This window comes from Macrobrachium rosenbergii, chromosome 41 (genome assembly GCF_040412425.1).
Source record: "Macrobrachium rosenbergii isolate ZJJX-2024 chromosome 41, ASM4041242v1, whole genome shotgun sequence".
NCBI lineage: Eukaryota > Metazoa > Arthropoda > Malacostraca > Decapoda > Palaemonidae > Macrobrachium > Macrobrachium rosenbergii.
The window spans coordinates 80,126,585-80,145,123 of record NC_089781.1 but is presented as its reverse complement, the minus strand read 5'-3'; the positions used below and the strand labels follow the sequence as shown (position 1 = coordinate 80,145,123).

The 18,539-nt window shown below is 36.9% G+C and overlaps 1 protein-coding gene across 21 annotated transcripts in view; it reads left to right on the top strand.

Moving 5' to 3' along the window:
• pum (pumilio) overlaps nt 1-18,539 on the top strand; it is a 393,939-nt gene that overhangs the window by 234,362 nt on the left and 141,038 nt on the right. For all 21 annotated transcript variants that reach the window (XM_067084468.1, XM_067084466.1, XM_067084471.1 and 18 more), the window contains 2 exons: nt 13,129-13,334; nt 13,569-13,711. In XM_067084468.1, coding sequence (XP_066940569.1) covers nt 13,129-13,334; nt 13,569-13,711 — 349 coding nt within the window. The remainder of the gene's footprint in view (nt 1-13,128; nt 13,335-13,568; nt 13,712-18,539) is intronic.

Sequence of the window (18,539 nt, the reverse complement as noted above, 5' to 3'; positions counted from 1 at the left end):
AGTCACGTTTCCGTCCTTTTCGCCAGCTACCCCTGGTTTCTCCTGCCTCTGCCTTTTATAAGAGGAACCAGCCTATCAATGTCTCCAGGCTCCCCAAGGTGGTTTTGTCTTCCTCATTCAGGAAATCCTTGAGGGAAATGGACTTCTGGCTTTTGGACAAGAGAGAGCAGGGCAAGTCGGTCTTCTGCACTTGCCCCACCTGTATTGCTTCTAAGGGGTATCAAGCATACGCTACAGGGGAAGCTCCTTCCTTGGGAGTCGCTGCCTCCTCCAAGGGGGCTTCTCCTGTCTGATTGACTCTAATAAACAGTCAGCCATTGCATTGGCCAGTATAATGTTTTCGACCACCAAACTTGACCACCTCATTAGGAATGTGTTTGAGGTATTCGAGGTTCTAAGTTTTTGAATGTACTATGGGAGCATTGGCAAAGAAAATTGAAGACTGCGAGGATATGGCAGAGGGCTTGCCTGCAGACTGGCTGGGGGTTTTATCCTGTGCAGATAAGGCCATTAGGGACAGCTCAATGGAATTGGCTTGTTTATTCACTACAGGTCATGAAGAAACTTGAACCTTGGTGCTCTTGCACCACCGAAGGTGTAACTATGTATGTCCCAGAACTCGGCACTTATCTTTTCTCCTTCGGACCACATGCACCTCTTCCCTCGAGCGTCAGATCTACAGAAGAAATTGACGCAGGATCTATTAGCTGAGTCAACCAAGCACTCCAGGGTTCTACCTTCTTTTACTGCTAAGTTGGCCTCTCCTTTGCAGCAGCAGCTGTTTTGGGGTAGTAAATTAAGATTCCACACTAGACCGCACTCCAATCTGCGTGCAGCCCACCCAGCCAGAAAGGCTTCCTCAAAGCCTTCCTCTATAGTTCCTTATTGGGAGAGTGGGTTCCGTTCTCAGCTAGCACTCTGCTGGCTGTGAGTTCGAATCTCTGAGCGGCCAGTGAAGAATAAGAGGAATTAATTTCTGGTGATAGAAATTCATTTCTCACTATATTGTGGTTCGGATTCCACAATAAGCTGTAGGTCCCATTGCTAGGTAACCATTTGGTTCTTAGCCACGTAAAATAAATCTAATCCCTCGGGCCAGCCCTAGGAGAGCTGTTAATCAGCTCAGTGGTCTGGTTAAACTAAGGTATACTTACTTTTAAAGCCTTCCTCTTGTAAGTGAGAGTCCAGTCCTCCATGTACCAGTGGGTCTCACTGGTTCTCAAAGAAGGGTGCTCTATCCAGTTCAGGGAGAACCCTCCCTTAGTGTCAATGCCCATTGCATTGACAGCCTGCTTGGTAGTCTCCAAGAGGTTTTCAGCTCTTGCAGAAGAGATGTCGGCTCTTCTCGCAAAAAGAGCTGTAGAGCTGTGGTCCCCAAGTCATCCAAGGGATGGATACTTGTCCTGGACGTCAGCACCCTGAATGTCTTCGTTCAGAAAACAAAATTCATGATGGAAACAAATCAGTCGGCCCTCATGTCCCATCCCCATCCAACAGGGATATTGGATAGTGATCATCGATATGGAGGATGCCTACTTCCATGTCCCAGTACACCCAGACAGCAGGAAGTACCTCAGATTTGTGTTTAGAGCAGTGTCTTCCAATTCAAGCTCTGTGTTTTGGCCTCTCTGCAGCTCCCCGAGTCTTCACTCGCATTCTCGCCCCTCTTGCAAAGTGGCTTCAGTACATCCCTCTATCTAGACACCTGGCTCCTATGTTCTCCATGGAAAAAACAGTGCACAGAAGACTTCAGTAGACCCTACTTCTTGCCCAAGATTTGGGCTTACTTATCAACAAGAAGAAATTGCAATTCTCTCCGTCAAGTGATTCAATTTTTGGGTTTGATGATAGACTGAATTTTCGGCTTTTTCTGTCCTCCAAAAGAGTACAGTTGTGTCTACAAACAGTCCGAGACTTCCTTGCACTCAAGCCCTGCTCGGCCAACAGGTGGATGAGCCTTTTGGGAACTCTCGCATCCATCAAGAAGTTCATAAGCCTGGGGAGGCTTCATATGAGGGTACTGCAGTTCTTTCTGAAGGCCAGCTGGGACAGGAAGATCCATCCGAACTCCCGAACTCATTTGGCGTCCCAATTACCCCAGAAATCAAAGAGGACTTGAGATGTGGCCTTTAAAAATAAAGTCTTTTGGAAGGGAAGTCACTCCTTCCCCTGAGCCCCACCTTTCCTTGTACAGATATTATCCTACCTGCAATGGGGTTAGGTTCCAAAGAAAAAACCCCATCGTTTCTTGGAAAAAACGTATCTCAAATATAGCCTAGCCTACACTAGGCTATTCAGTACCATCTATACATATATGGTAGCCTAGCCTACACTATAAAGTATACTCTATACACATATGGTATAGTAATTATTAGTATACGAGGTATACGCAGAGTGACTTACAGTAATTCAGTACAAAGAGAAATTGAATAACAATCAAGAATTAGCTTAGCCTATACTATGGAATATTGTATACATATACGGTATCCTAGCCTACATTATACTGTACTCTAAAGTCACATATTAATACCTGTATACAAAAATCAACATAAGATATGCATCTTTTCCATGGATCTTGTAAATAGTTATGCTTTACTTCACTGTATCCAATGATATTGTATGTATTCTCATATTGCTTTCATATCATAAAATACGATCATAGCGATTAGTGTTTTGGTTTGGAAATCGATTACGCGGTAAGATTATTTCACCGTATTTAACTCGGTTCAGAGTGCTTTTCTTGCTTCTAGTTAGCGTAAATGAATCTCTAGATACTTTATTTATATAGGACAAGGTTACTTTTTGTTATACAAAGTGTTTTTAAATCGAAATATAACTTGAATACATCTCGTTGTGAAATTAACTTAGCTATGTTTTTCGTTAATGGATGATGATGGCCGTTGGGGGCATGGTTGTTTTGTGTTAATAAAGATTCTGTTCTCTATTTTCACTTGATTTCATCATGGGAGCTTTACATATTTATCTTTTATCGACGTGAAACATAAGTAATATGTGTTCTTTCATGCCTAGTAGTTTTAAAATACTTCTCTCCAATTTTATTTACGATTGAGTTTCCTTCACGTTGCCAATGCACAATAATTTGTAGTCATCAGCAGTGTGAAAATATTTTATAACCTACAGCTTGCAGCTTAAATTCAGCAGTATCATATATTTCCTTGCCAGTGTTTTCTCAATAGCGAATAAGGGTATAATGTACAAATATATCAGTCCTATTCTACTTAACGTCTTTTGTAACATAGCTACGGTAATTGTTCACTATCTTATGATGGTTGAAATCTAACATTACTAACAATACTTTTATCATTCTCTTTTACTTTTAACTAGAAAGTGGGATAGATGGGAGGAAAAGAAGTTTGTGTATTGTAGTTTGGTCTCTCTCACTGCCTGATTGCATGCTGCTGCCTGTGCCTGCGGGAAATATAAAAATATTTTCTAAATATTGTCGTAGCGGTATTAATTGCTAACCCCATCGCAAAATCGAATTTCTGTAACACTTCAGATCTGGGTTGATGATGGGGATTTGGTCTCCAGAAGAGGAGGACCTACACATCAGTGTGAGAGAGTTGAATGTGATACACCTGGCCCTTCAAACATTCACAGAAGTGACATTTGACAAGACAGTAGTGATGATGCAGTTTTATGTCGGACACCTCCACTTTGGCCTGCATATTGAACCAAGGGGGCAACCACTCCTCCTCCCTTTATGAGGCCACCAAAGACCTTTTGTGGGCAAAGAAGAGCTGCACCGTTCTGGTGAGGTGACAAGATTCACCCAAGGGAAGTTAAATGTACTAGTGGATGGGCTGAGTCGGGGCAGACAGGTCCTACCCACGGAATGGGCACTAGATCCACTGTTGTGCATCAACCTGTGGAAGTTGTGGGGAAAGCCTTCGATAGACCTATTTGCGATGTCGAAGAACCATAGCCTCCTGTTATTTTGCTCTCCGGCACTGTACCCTCTGGCATGGGTGACAGATGCCATGCTCCAGAATTGGTCATCCCTAGACTTGTACACCTTCCTGCCATTCAACATGGTGAAAGAAGTGATAAACAAGTTCTTGTCCCATAATGACATGACGACTTTGGTAACCCCTTTTTGGCCTCGAAGAGAATAGTCCCTAGATCTCTTCAAACTGTTAGTCGACAAATGGCTGCATTTCCACCGGTTCCATCGTAACCTATCCACTCTTGCCCTGGCAGGGTTCAGACTGTCAGGAGACTTATCAGAGCGAAGGGTTTTTCAGAACCGGCTGTGGAAGTGATGGCTAAGTGTAGACGACAATCTTCTTCCAGAGTCTACCAAGCAAAGTGGCCAGTATTCTGCAGCTGGTAGAAGAAATAGCATCTTTTCTTCTGAAACTTCTGTGACAGACATGCAGACTTCCTTCTGTTCTTGAGGACTGACAGAGGTTTGTCTTCAATAACTAACAAATGGTACAGAACAATGTCAGGCTCTGTCTTTCGGCACAGGGGCCTGGATCGGGGAGCGAATCAAGACATCAGTGACCTGATTAGGTCATTTGACAAGACTAAGGAGAGCAAGACTAATTCAGTCACCTGAAATTTAGACGTTATCCTCAAATGGTTGCCATGTCCCCCTTTTGAACCTCTTTGCACAAGTTCCTTAAGGGACTTAATGAGGAAAACTTTTTCTGGTCGCTTTAGCTATGGCTAAGAGTGTCAGCGAGGTACAGGCCATTGACAGAAGAGTCGGCTTTTCACAGGGAGACATGGTCTGCTCTTTTATGCTGGACTTCTTGGCCAAGAATGAGGGAAACCCCCCTCCCCCCAGCCATGGCCTAGTTCTTTCATCATCAAGAGTTTTATGGAAATTCTTGGACCAGAGGAGGAAGAGAGGACTCTTTGCCCCGTTAGGGCACTAAGTAACACTTTCATAAAACCAAAAAGATCAGAGGTCCCTCGAGTAAGCTCTGGTGCTCTGTGAAGGACCTTTCTAGACCCCTTTCCAAGAATGCAGTATCGTTCTTTTTGAGAGATGTCATCCTGGAATTACACTCAAGAATTTGAGACAATCTTTTACCAGTCTTGAAAGTCGAAGCCCATGAAATTAAGCTGTTGCCACCTTGTTGGCTTTTAAACATGACATGTCTGTCTGCAATTCTCCAGTCAACATTTTGGAAATGTAAATCTGTGTTTGCAATCCATTCTTTACGTGAAAGAGACTATTTTTGAAAACTGCAGTACCCTTGGTCCATTGTTTGTAGCTGGCATGGTGTTAAGAAAGGAAGCTTAGGAGTCTGCTCCTATTCTACCTCTTTTCCCTGGATATAGGCTGTTAAGTTCTTGGGGAGGCTGGGGCTACTATGTACTTGGAGTACCCACCAGTCCTTTTTTATGGTTGGATAATGGTTTTTAATGGGATTTTTTATGGTGTGTGTGTGTGTGTGTGTGTGACAGAGTTGTCTGATTATCTTTCTTTAAGGCATTGTGCCCAGGGCAAGGGCATTCTGTAAGATTATTAGCCATCGGACTACTCCATGAGCTACATAACCTCCATTGATACTCTAGCATTCGGAATACTCCTTTGCTACAAGGCCCCCCACTGATGTAAGGGTGCTCCACAGCTTTACTGCTGTGCCACTATAGTTGAGTGCGAACCAGAGGCAGGGTCAGTCTGCAGCAGCTCTGTTAATAGGTAAGTATACAAGAAGCATTTTAACCAATGCTATACTCATTCCAGAATTAAATGAGCTCCCCTGTTGGGCTGTTTGGGTCCTCTCCAAATGTGTTTAATCTCCACATATCTGCCAATTCTGTAACAACAGAGATAAAACCATTTCTCCCAATACAGATATCAAATATCTTTTTCTTTACGCAGAATTCTAAGTCAGTTACATAGATTCACAATTAATAAGTATTTTAATGCAAAAACAAGAAGCAGAATCACATTTTCTATCAATATGGTATCTTGTTTTGCTGCTGTTGCCAGTATTTCAAACAGCTCCAAGTGCGTTTAAATCCACGGATAAGCAGCTTAAGACTGTCTCCAGGGGCCACTCGGTGGTCACAGTATGTTTGGAGGCATTTCTCCTTTCTACAGATATCTTGATTTCTCAATATCATCGATAAAGAACAAATTGGTAAGCAAGGAAATAAGGAAAAAAGCATAACATAGATTAAGTTGGACAGGTGAGAAGATAAACAGTCATATACAAACATCTCTGTCATGTTTCTGTAGTATTAATGAACTAATTTTGAGTATCTAATTTTAGAATAATGATAAATGTACATTCATAAGTAATGTCAAAATAGTTAAGTGGGAATAATTTCACAATATTGACTAAATAGCGATACAGACATATGTTAAAATAAAAACAAAAGCTGTAATGTTTAGAGAGAGAGTTGTTGTCGTTAGATTAAGGTGGCCTTGTGCCAGCACGGGATCTTTGAGAGAGCGCCAATTCATTATACAAACAGCTTACCCCTGCAGTTACTCAGATGTAAATACTGTATGATGTTTCTTGTCTAGACGAAAATGTTAAATATTTATAAATCAGGTATACATAGAACGGTAAATCTTTGTAAAAAATAAGAAAAATATGTTATCGTTTATAGGTTGTGGAGAAAAATGGACTGAAGACAAATCCTTAGCAGGGCAGAATAAGGAGATCAAAATACCTGAAAATGAAAAACAACCCTATAATCTTATGATTATAGCCTGCACACATTCAAGGTCACACACACACACACACACACACACACACACACACACACACACACACACACACACACACACACACACACACACACACACACACACACACACACACACACACACACACACACACACACACACACACACACACACACACACACACACACACACACACACACACACACACGTTGTTGTTTTGTTAAATTGGCAACAGGGCAGATCATTTAAATGCCATGCCAGAGAGGTCTCTTTGTGTTGGAGATATTATAGCTAGAATTTTTATCTCAATTTCACCTTTTCACTGAAAATTTGGTGTTATCTATGTCCATGCATCCCACCTCCTGTCAATATGGGGTTCAGCTATGTAATTATTTGGTAAGTTACATATATAAAGATGACATTTTTATAATAGTCTTATATATGTATTACCAAGCAATTACAAAATTAGAACCCTCCCTCTCTCCCCTCTCACGGACATTGGGAGAACAAACGAACTGAGCTCTTGAGCCGTGTTGTGCCTATCCTTTCCCGATAGTGGGCGGGGCCTTGTCACCTACACTAAAACAATTGACTGCTACCGCGAATTTCAAATTTTTAGCTGCTGCACGAGTTGGAACCAGGCTATGTAATTACTTGGTAAATATATATAAAACTATTTCATTATGAAAATGTCATTTTTCACCTCCAGGTCGAGCCAAGGCTAATTTCATTAATTTTTATTTATTATTTTACTCATACATTTTTCATGTTTATTGTACAGCTGGATAAAATTTATTACTGTTTCTCTATTATTTTACATTACTTTCAACTCTAAAAATTATGCTAAAGCTTTTACTGTCCTGCAGTTTATATTAACAAAAAAGCCACACTTCTGTAAGAAATATATTTAATTTGCTATGTTTATATTATATTAATATTAATATTTTAAAATTAGTAAATCATTGTCATAAGCATTTTAGGGGTTTATATACTTAAAAGTAACAGTTGTTTGGGGAGTATTTTTGTTTGAAATTATATTATATTGCTTTAGTGTGATAATTTATAGTATTTATGTCTGAACCGTTAAATTAGGCAGTGAACTGTTAAAATAAACAGTTATAAGCATTTTAATAGGTTATAAATATACCTGTAAGTTAGCAAAAATGTATACATGTATATATACAACAATATATTGGAATATCTTTTATAACTGTCTAGGCTTGGACGCTTTAATCCAATATCTCGGTTAGCTACTGTAGTTTGATACAAAAGTTCAAAAGGGAACAGTTAAAATACAGGCAGAAAGCACTGAAGCTGTGCCTAAAGAGTTGCTGCAAAAAACCTTTGGTACCATCTGCAGTGTGGTATGCAGTTCAAATTTTCAAAGTTTCTGTATGAAGTATAGTGGCTTTTAGCACCAGAGGGCTTTCAAAGTACTGTATATGAAGGAAGTGTTGGCCTGTGTGTTGAAGGGCTCTTTTACCCTTTATGAACCGTAACAATAAAAAGGTAACAAGGGGTGTTTATAAAATTAAATGGTTTTGAACCTATCTCGTTTAGCAGAAAAATCACAAAGTGTAGTTTTCTGCACACATACAAAAGGAATTTGTTCCAAACCCCTTCCCTTATGTGCTGAAAATAGCACACTTATAAAATAGTACATTGCAGCATACCTATCTGCTGAACACGTGTTGCTGTACTTCCTGGCACAGTTGTCCATGTCCATCCTGTAATTAGTTAATTTTCATTGTGTGAATCACATACATCTATATCATTTGCCCTTGGGGTGTAAACCCTTAGGTGCAATTTAGGTCATGAGGAAATAATAAAATCAGCATTGAGTTGATGCAATTACATTTCATTTTAAATGTTATGAGTACATTTCAAAACCAACATATCGCCCTATATTTGGACCAATTATAGGAACATAGTCATTTGATTTATCATGTTTGGATGAATGAGGTCATTGTTTCAAGGCCTTTTTTTTTATGTTTTAGTTTAGTAATTCTAATACTCCTCAGGTTCAAAGCTCTGGACAAATCTAGCCTTGTATTTTTGGATATCAAAGATGGCTTAAGAGCAAGAGATTAAGTAAGGAAATAGTAATGTATGAAGCAAAACTTTGGTAAACAATTCTCTCTTAAATTTAGTAATGTATTTTCAGGTTGATCAATAAGACAAAACCTAGCCTACTAAACAGAATGCATTTTCATGTATCAGAATTGTAGGCAGAGAGATGTTGAGGCCAGTCCGTGTAGATAGTGAAGTTGAGGTATTGAATCCCTGTTTAGGTGTATTCCTAAGAATAGTGTTCAGTGGAGAAAGGGAAGTTTTGAAACTGTACTATTGGTGGAGGGATGAGTGATCAACCTAGAGGAATTATTGAACATAATCATCAACAGAAAGTTGAAGCGAAGTCCTTTAAAGAATTATTTCAAGGTTAGGGCCTGCATGTTAAGTTGTAAACATTGTGTAATGGCAAGGTCAGTAGTTGGAAATTGAGTGGTATGCTTGATGAATTCATTATTCTGTTGTATTGGTGTGCTATATACCAAGTGGCAGGGTTCAGGATAAAGTTGTAGGGGAGGTAAAGTATATATAGTGTTTTGTAGTATGGTATCATTATCAGTATTTGCATAGATATGTAATTTTGTTTTCAATTAGGTTTGAACTTAATTTCTCCCTCTTTGATCCAGTCTGGGCAAGAATTGTATTAATTTATTGCAAGTTAAAGCATTGAAGGAATGAAAAAATTACAAATGTGCCTGGAAGACTCATACAGTAGCGGAAATAATGGATAATTTTTTTTTTTTTTTTTGTAACCGTGTGGTGGTTATAGTGCTTGATAGGGTTTTGATATATACTCATTTATTGTTAAAAATTATTTTCAGCTCGTGGTAAGAAGATTGTTTAGCTAGTAGGACAGTTATTAATTCAGTTCTGTAGGGGTTTTATTCACTGCTTATGAGATTATCTTTTGTTAGTTATGTAAGTCCTCTAACTAGATTTAGGAGCCTTATAGCATTGGGAGTAATTTCTAGATCAGTAGGTAAATTTTATTATTTTTTTTTTTTACCTCTGGTTTTATCGTATTTGGTTTACCTAGAATAGTATATGCTTTAGAAATGCAGTATACTGTATATCTTGATATATTATTTGGTTTCAGTGGTAATTTAACAGTTACAAAAAGTAGTTTTTGCTTTTGAATTTGGTGAATGTGTTTCATATGAACGTCATTGGAGAAACTTTGGAATGTTAACATTGCTAAGGTAAACTATGAGAACAAGTTATGCTAGGTCTACAAGATTCTAAAATTTTAGATTGAAACAAGGCTTAAGTTTCTTGATTAGTGTTAGCAAAGAGAAAGTTAAAAGTCAGGTTTGAAAGATGTCATGAGAAAATGGAAGCCAAAAGGAATAAAGGATAAGAGGATATGGAAAGGATGATAGAAGTATGACAAATGTCACGTTTCTTGAGTTTGGAAGGAGTAACTGTTATTTAGTGGTTAAAGAAAGGTGGGCAAGCCTTAGTTATCTAGCTGGACCTCGTTATTTTATTTTGTATAGGGAGGGATTGTATCCTTTGAAAGGCTTATGAGCTATGGAAATTTTATATCGGTTTTATACACAGCATCTGTCATCTTGGCTTTTTTTAGGGAAAGTTAAAAATGACCCTGTGACTTTGATATACTCTTAAATAAGGGTAAGTAACCCTCTTCATCTTTACATTACTACAGGCTTAAATATAATTAAGGTATTGTATAATATCATTTTATTGTAGTAATGAGTAGATGTTAACTTTGTAAACTACTCTGTGGTTACCAGAACAGTTTACAGTATAGTATATGATAGGATTTGTATCTTATGCTTTAGGAAATGGCAGAGCCAGAAGCTCCTGAGAAAACAGTTTAATATATAATAGGATTTGTATCTTTATACTTCAGGAAATTGGAGAGCCTGAAGATCCCAAGGAAATTTGGGAAGAGATTTTAATTGTTGATGGAAGTAAAATGAAAGAATGCATTTTGATGATGGTAAAGAAAATTCAAGTAGACATTGTATATATTTTGAGAAAATTACATGTACAACTAAGGGCTGTTAATCATGGTTCTAGTGTGGCATGACCAGTGCATTGGCTGGCTGAATAAAGGTTCTATGTAGAGTCAATTTGTATATGGGCTATGTTGTTGGTCTGTGTTTTTATTCTTTCCATTTTCTTCCATTCCTCATTAAAAAAAAAAATGAGCCAGATGTAAGTCTGCTTAACTTAATTACTATACTGTAATGCAGTAGAACTTTTAACTGTAATAGGATACTGTATTGTACTAGGAGAGACTGATTTTTATTGTGAAATGATTTTGATACCTCTCAGTTTATCATTTTTAATCTATATCCAATTGTTTTGTTACATGTGCTCTACTATATAGATATCTTATTTGATCTGGAAAACTCAAGTTATTTTGAAGTTCTTAAAATAACTGAATTTAGAGTTTATGAAATAAAATAGGAAACCTGATATTTTTTGAGAAGCCATAAACGTTTGAGTTTAGAACTGATGCTTTTGCCCAATGATTGTATAGAACTATATATAATATAATCTTTACAGACATAGTGCCATCATCAGAAATTCATTAGTCTCACTCCTTTTGTTAGTCTCACTCCTTTGGCTAGAAATATATAGTTTATGGTGATATATTTCTGTGAATCAGTTGTTGCATTGCCTCTGAGGTCTCTGGTTTGTTTAAAGTGCTTTGATAGAAACATGATTCATTAATAGCTTAGTGAGGGTTATTTTCGAACTTACTGTCTCTTGGTGATAACCTTGTATATGCTGAGAGGGCAAGCCATTGCTCCCTTATAGCCAAACCAAAAGGACTATGAATATGGCTGTCATTAGCTACGTTGCCAAATGTCTTCCTGACTTATGATCCAACTACAGTTAATCTGCATCCCTCAATTTGGGGTTCATTAATCTGGTCATAAAATCCTACTTATCCTCCCTCGGGCTTTCCAGAAGAAAGAGACCATTTCCGGAACAAAGCTGACTTGAAGAGCCAGTAACAATTTTTTATTTTTCCCCCATATTGTATCATGTATTTTCATCAGTGGGTCTGGGCTAGATGTAGGGCATTTGTGTAATTCATTTTGATCAGAAACTAAATCATCCTCGCCTTACCCTGTTATCAAAACTGTTTAATGTATGATAATTCTTCATTTACTGTAATTTATTTTTTTTTTTTACTATAAATTATCCTTTACTCATCATCAAATTTCCATTCTTTCAGTCATTTGATGTCTTCAGTTTTAGAAACGCAGAACAGTAGTGTCAAACTGTTTGCCCTTTGTGACGGATGTGGTAGCGTTTCTGCAATATCTATATGATATCCCAGTTTGTAGCCATTTTTGTGACACTGTAGTAAGTCACTTAATCTGGTGTACAGTACTGTCTAACAATGGTTAATTTGGATAATTCATTAATGTAGTTTCTTTTTGGTGTAGTTTATCAAATACATGAACTGAGTTCCATATGTACACTTTCAGTGTTCTTATGCAATGTTAGGTAAGGAATGACAATTATTTGTCTTGGATTGAGCCTTCAGTGCTTTTTTGTAGTGCTGGTGGTAGCTACTAAGGAGTGCTGAAAGGGAGACCCTCTTGGGAGATCACATATTTAGGTGACCTACCTGTAGTGGTAATGGCAGCATCATAGGTAGAGGTCGTAGAAACCTCTAAAGCACTGTAAGATTGGAATAAAGGACTAAAAGTCAGCATAAGGAAAATGAAGTTAATGGCAACAGAAAAGGAACCAAGGACTGACTAAAGTTATAAAATCAGCATTGTTGATGATATTTTGGTAAAAGTTTGTAGTGAAGATGGGTGAACTGTATCATGTATTGAGTGTGGTAACAAGAGCTGCTCAAGTCAAGCTTTATTGTAAGATTCTTTTTGCCAGAAATTTATAAGAAGAGCAAATTGGGTAGAGAGGGAGATGAAGCATCATGGTCAGGTGGAAGGGGGTATACGCCATAGCGGCCATACTGTGAAGAAAGTTCAATATTGGTAACTATAGAATGCCAAGATTAATGGCCAGAGTGCAGCTGGCCATTTATACTAAGTATGAACAAATGACAGAGATCTCATAGACTGAAGTCATTTTAACTTGTGTTAAGAAAAGATTATGAAATCAGTCAAAAAAATGAGAGATGTATAAATAATAGAAAGAAATTCTTTAGGAAATTCTTGGAAAAAAATGGGAAAAAAGGTGTAAATAAAGCCTTAGACCAGAGATTCATGCCCAGAGGTTACAAATAGTAGGGCGAGAACTTCATATCTATCTCCATCAATGAAAAAGCAGATCTAAAAACATCAGTAATAATGTAAAGTGTGGGTGTCATGTAATATGTACCTATTATTTGTTAAGCCATTTATATCTAATAAACATTATTATTACAGATCATGGAGTGGGACAGTCTCATGGATTAAATATGGGTGTTGGCCAGAGAGGTCCAGTTCGTCCACAATTCCCGGGAGGTGATTCAGTGTTATCTCCACGTGCCTCCGATCATGCTGGGGTTGGACTCAAGATGGTTGAGTATGTCCTCGCCTCTTCGCCAACGGGGAAGGATCTCGATGCTCGTATGGCAAACCTAGCACTCAGGGTTAGAATTTGACTTTTTACTTTATATTTTGCAAAGTGAATTACTAAAATATTCCAGTTCATATACAGTATTCATTTTAGAACTTCATCTGCTTTATTTTAGTGTAACCTGGTTCGCTTAGGTATTATTTTAAATACTTTATTGGGTTATTAACTACCTGTTATTTTATGTTGTGTAAAAGACTTAAATACCTTTCGTATCACTGTGATTCTAATGAATGTGGTTTGATTATAGAATGGAGCTGTGGACACAAGTAAGGACAAAAAAGACAAAGCACCGTCACCATTCGACCCTACGAAAAAGGATGTAGAAAATGGCAATATGCCCCAAGCAAATGGCATTGTACAAAATGGTTTAGAAGACGATAAAGCATTTAAGTAAGTATATGATACAACATTATTAGTATGTTGAATCATTTTTTCCTATGTTTTACCATGTTAAGGTTTTTGTAATTCTTAATTTTATTCAGAGATGAGAGCCAATACATGATCAGTGACATGGAATATGCAATGAAGTGTTTTTGTCTTCAGGAAAAGCTAAGCAAATTTTACTGCATACGTTAGTAACTGAACATTTGAAGTCTGTTAAGGGACAATAACTGATTTACCAACTAAAATTAAATTACTTATCAAAAGAAATCTAAATTGAGTAATGGTATTGCTAAGTTACTTTGAGAATATAGATACATTTCTGGTCTCACATGGCTAGCCAAAAGTTTTGCCCTTAAATGTTAGGTGAAAGTTTTAGTGCAATATACTGTAGGTTAAGCCATATCTAGATGGGAAGATTCCAGTATGTATGATGGAAAAGTAAAATGCCAAAAGCAGTGCAGTGTGGGCTGAAGGGATTCTTCAAAGAGTCTTCAGAACTATCTGCAGTGTGCCACTCAAAGCACAATGTTTTAGGTGTTACAGGAGGGTATATGAGTTAAGCTGTAAGTGGGAATCAGACTCCAGATATGACATAAGATGTGCCATAGTGCCATGTGTAAAAAGTATGTAAGCGAGGTTCCAAACTCATAAGTTTCTTTGGTTTATCATTGTTATTATTATTATTCTTTCCACAATAAAAGGTAACATTTAATTGTGTAAATGGATTAAAGAGCAAGATATATATTGAGAAACTAGAGCAGATGGCAAGTTTTTCTGGTTTGGTATTGCGTATCTTTTAGGGGAAAAATGTGTACTTTCACAGCAAATTTGTCTGTCTTTACAAAAGGAATAAAATGTATATTTTCATTGATCAGAGATGTCATGAAAGTTTTATTGTATTGGAATGTGTTATTCTGTTCATTGATTTAAGCCAGTTTTGTATTACAATATGTAGTCTCTTCCACTTAACAGTAGAGATAATGAGAATGTTGTGACATTGTAGCTAGACTTGCTGGAGTGATTGCCTTATCGAATTCCATTGTGCTGGATTGATGGTGAGCTGGAGGTACTGTATAATTAATGCTGTAATAAACCTCCCATAGAGTATGACACACTTAATTTTGTAATAATTTGAATCCTATGAATGTGATCTGTAGTCATTTAATCTTCCTCCATTACGAAGGTATCATGTTATATCTGTGGTTTCCTGAACCCTGCTTCTTGCAGGTATTGTAAGAATTGATGTTTCTTGCTATTTTCTGTTGATTGCCTCAGTTGAATTCCATTCCAAATACCATTCGATGGTAATTTGTTGTGAAATTGTCACAGCATTTGTTATTGAGCAGTAGGTAGAGTATTGAATTGTCTTCAGATGTACACTTTTGTCATACAGTCCTGTTAGCCTTTATTGGTTAAGCATTTCTTGATTTGGTCTAGTTCATTGGATTTCTAGCTACTTTTGTTGGTGAATGCTTTGTCCATGTAGTCATGACTCAGTGCATTCTCCTTTATCTTTCAAGCATCTTCCAATATTTTCAAGTGCATATTCCAAGCTGCCTTTCTTTTTGTACAAATATGCAAAGAACAGAAATTTTTTCTGCTCTTTGCTTTGGAATCAGAATGAAGCTTTTTTGCTTTATTGTTACAGGATCATGAGGTTCTTAGGGATTTCATATGGAATAATGTAACATTATTGTTCCCTCACAAAGGGCAGGTTTAGGATGACTACAGCTGGTTCACTTAAGGTAGATTCTTGGGCCTATGAGACATTTGTTTGGTAGCCTCTGATTGGCTGGTACCAGGAGGTAGGCGGCTTGCTCACTGTCTCATTTTTACGTCTGTATCTCAGAAAGCTAGCAATATGTTTGTTTCTTCATTTATCTAACGTTTTGCACAAGATAGGAAAGTGTTGGTCATACCATAGGATTCAGTATTAATTGCACAATTAAATCATGGTTTCCTGAAATCAATAAGATGAAACACAAAGGAATTACAACCATTAAAAGTGAAGAGAGAAGCATTTAATTCTTTATACCTGTTTTTACTTATCGAATTTTGCATCATTCATGTGATCAAGATAAAATCTTGTGTTTTCATACAATAAATTCACCCTGAATGCACTGGTACTTTCAGATTTTAGATGCGTGTGATGTGTGAATTTTTTCTTATCAGATATGTCCAGACATGCGGACATATATGATGTTGGAGTGAAAAAGTTTGACAGTCATAATGGGAATTCTATGCATTTATTTACAGAAAATGTGATGACATCATAAAACGGTCAATATTGTCGAAACTACAAACTTCTCATATCACTAACTGGCAACTGTCAGCGGCACCTCAAAGCTCTCGCTGTTTGCAGATCACAGTCTCTTGGCACTACTGCCAAACTGAGTCAAGAACGGATGCAACATAATATAATATATTCTTCATTTTCTCTTCACATATCACACACATCTAAAATCTGAAAGCACCAGTGTATTCCGGGTAAATTTATTGTATGAAAACAAGATTTTATTTTATCTTGATTGCATGAATGATGTAAAAATTAGATAAGTAAAAACAGGTATAAAGAATTAAATGTTTCTCTCTTCACTTTTGCTCATTATAATTTTGTTTGTGTTTTGTCTTATTGATTTCAGGAAGTCATGATTTAGTTGTACCATTAATACCAAATCCTATGACATGACCAAAACTTTCCTATCTTGTGCAAAACATGAAATAAATGAAATATAGACATATTGCTAGTTTTATGGGCTACGGGTGTAAAAACGAGACAGTGAGCAAGCTGCCTACCTCCTGGTACCAGCCAATCAGAGGCCTCCAAACAAACGTCTCTTAGGCCCAAGAATCTACCTTAAGTGAACTAGCTCTAGGAGACACTTGTCCTTACAGCATACATTTATATTAACAAATTTGACTATTGTGTAAACAAAAAATATAATTACCTATGTCATGTAGGTCAAGAGTGCACCTGAAAATGTTGAGCCAGCAACTGCATGACAGTGTTGTGAGCATCCTTCAGAACGTACTGAAATCTGTTACAGAACTAGAAAATGCAGTTATTGCAATTAAATTAGAAAAAGGTATATGAGTGAAGAAATACTGTGGTATTTATTAGTCTGTGTGTGTAGGGTTCTCAAATAACAGTTTTGGAACTAGAAAATTCTTTAGTAAAATCCATCATTTAAGGTGTTCGGTCATTATAGATTCAAACTTCCTAAGTCATTTCATACTCATTCAAAGTAAGAGAGCTCAGTAACTTATGTCACTCAGCAAGACATTATGGAACAAATTATAGTGATTCCTTGATGTTAGGGGAAAATGCTGGAAGTAAACTGATACACAGTGCTTTGTGAATGACTTGGTGGTTGATAACATTAGATATAAGACACTAGCTGGTAAATTAGACCAAGACATTACTTGGAGAATTGTAGAGGTAAAACTTATTTACGAAAGTTTTTAAATGAAAAATTAGAATCCTCCAAAATATTCTTTGAATGCTGCAAACATTCATTGTCTTAAAAAATTTAGAATTCTTAAATGGTGTCCCATTATAGTATGCGGCTATTGTGGACATGATTTTTCATACATTAATACTGCTGTACCATTTTGATGCAGAAGTTGACGTAGATCTTATGTAATGAAAAGGTCCAAATCTTTTTATACACAAGGCAATCATGTAATAAGCAGACTAGCATGTAAGGAAGGGACAAAGTGTAAAGTAAGAGAGAACAGTATTTATGTAAACACAAATAACTTAAAGTTGCATGAAACAACTAATTAAATAAGAGCAACTTCACTGCTATTAGTGAAATGTGGAGCAGAACATCTTGAAAATGCTTTCAAAGCATTATACATAAAAGAACACCATATGGCCAGTTCCATACATCACACTTCACAGCCTTGAGTAATAAATAAAGATTAACTTCATAGAAATAAAGTACTTAATGTGGAAGGAGATGGAGAGAAATGGAAATTACTGCAGCACGTTATTTAAAAATAAAAAATTCTAAGTGTAACCAAAAAATTTTGGAAATTATGCATAGATTTTTTATTGTTGTAGATGTATAAGCTTTGCCAGCAATAATATTGATGGTGGTTTTAGATTTTATAAGCTTGCCTACAGTAATATTGATAGAAAAGCCATTCAATTTTTTACAGTAGAGTGATGGGTGACTGAGTGAAAGACTGTGAAGCAACATGGTATTGATCCTTTGAGAAAAAAGATGATTAACATTGTGTGAATTAGAGTGAAGAGGATTGATTAGTTATTGAAACTGAACTTAGTAACAGGAATATAAACAAAGCAAAGGGAGCAATTTGTTTAGTGCTTGCTGCTGGATGTGTGTAGGAATGAATTCACTTCTAGTAGTTGTATGTAATGTTTAGCCCCACAAGAGATGCCTAGAATTGCAAGTGTGAATGGCCTTTGGTGGTTTTTATAATACTTATATAAACCCAACAGTACAGCACAGTAGGAATGCAGCAGGTTAATATATAGTGGATACTTTGTATTTGAAAAAAATGAAGATAATTTTGCCACTTTAGGCTAACATTACTATGTATTTAGGGATCTTGGAGTTATTTGATTTAGTATAAAGACAAAAGATTCAAGGGCATTATATGAGAGAGGACTGTTCAGTTTGTGAAGATTTTGGCAAGAAGTAAAATATGAGAATTTTAGATTAGTGTAGATGTCCATCAAGGCTCATCACAGAACCCTTTACTGTATATTGTATTATCATTAAATGCTGTATTGTAGTGCAGAAAGGGATGCCTTTCAGAGGAAAGGGTGAAATGATAATGGAGAGAAGGGTAAAATCATAATGTT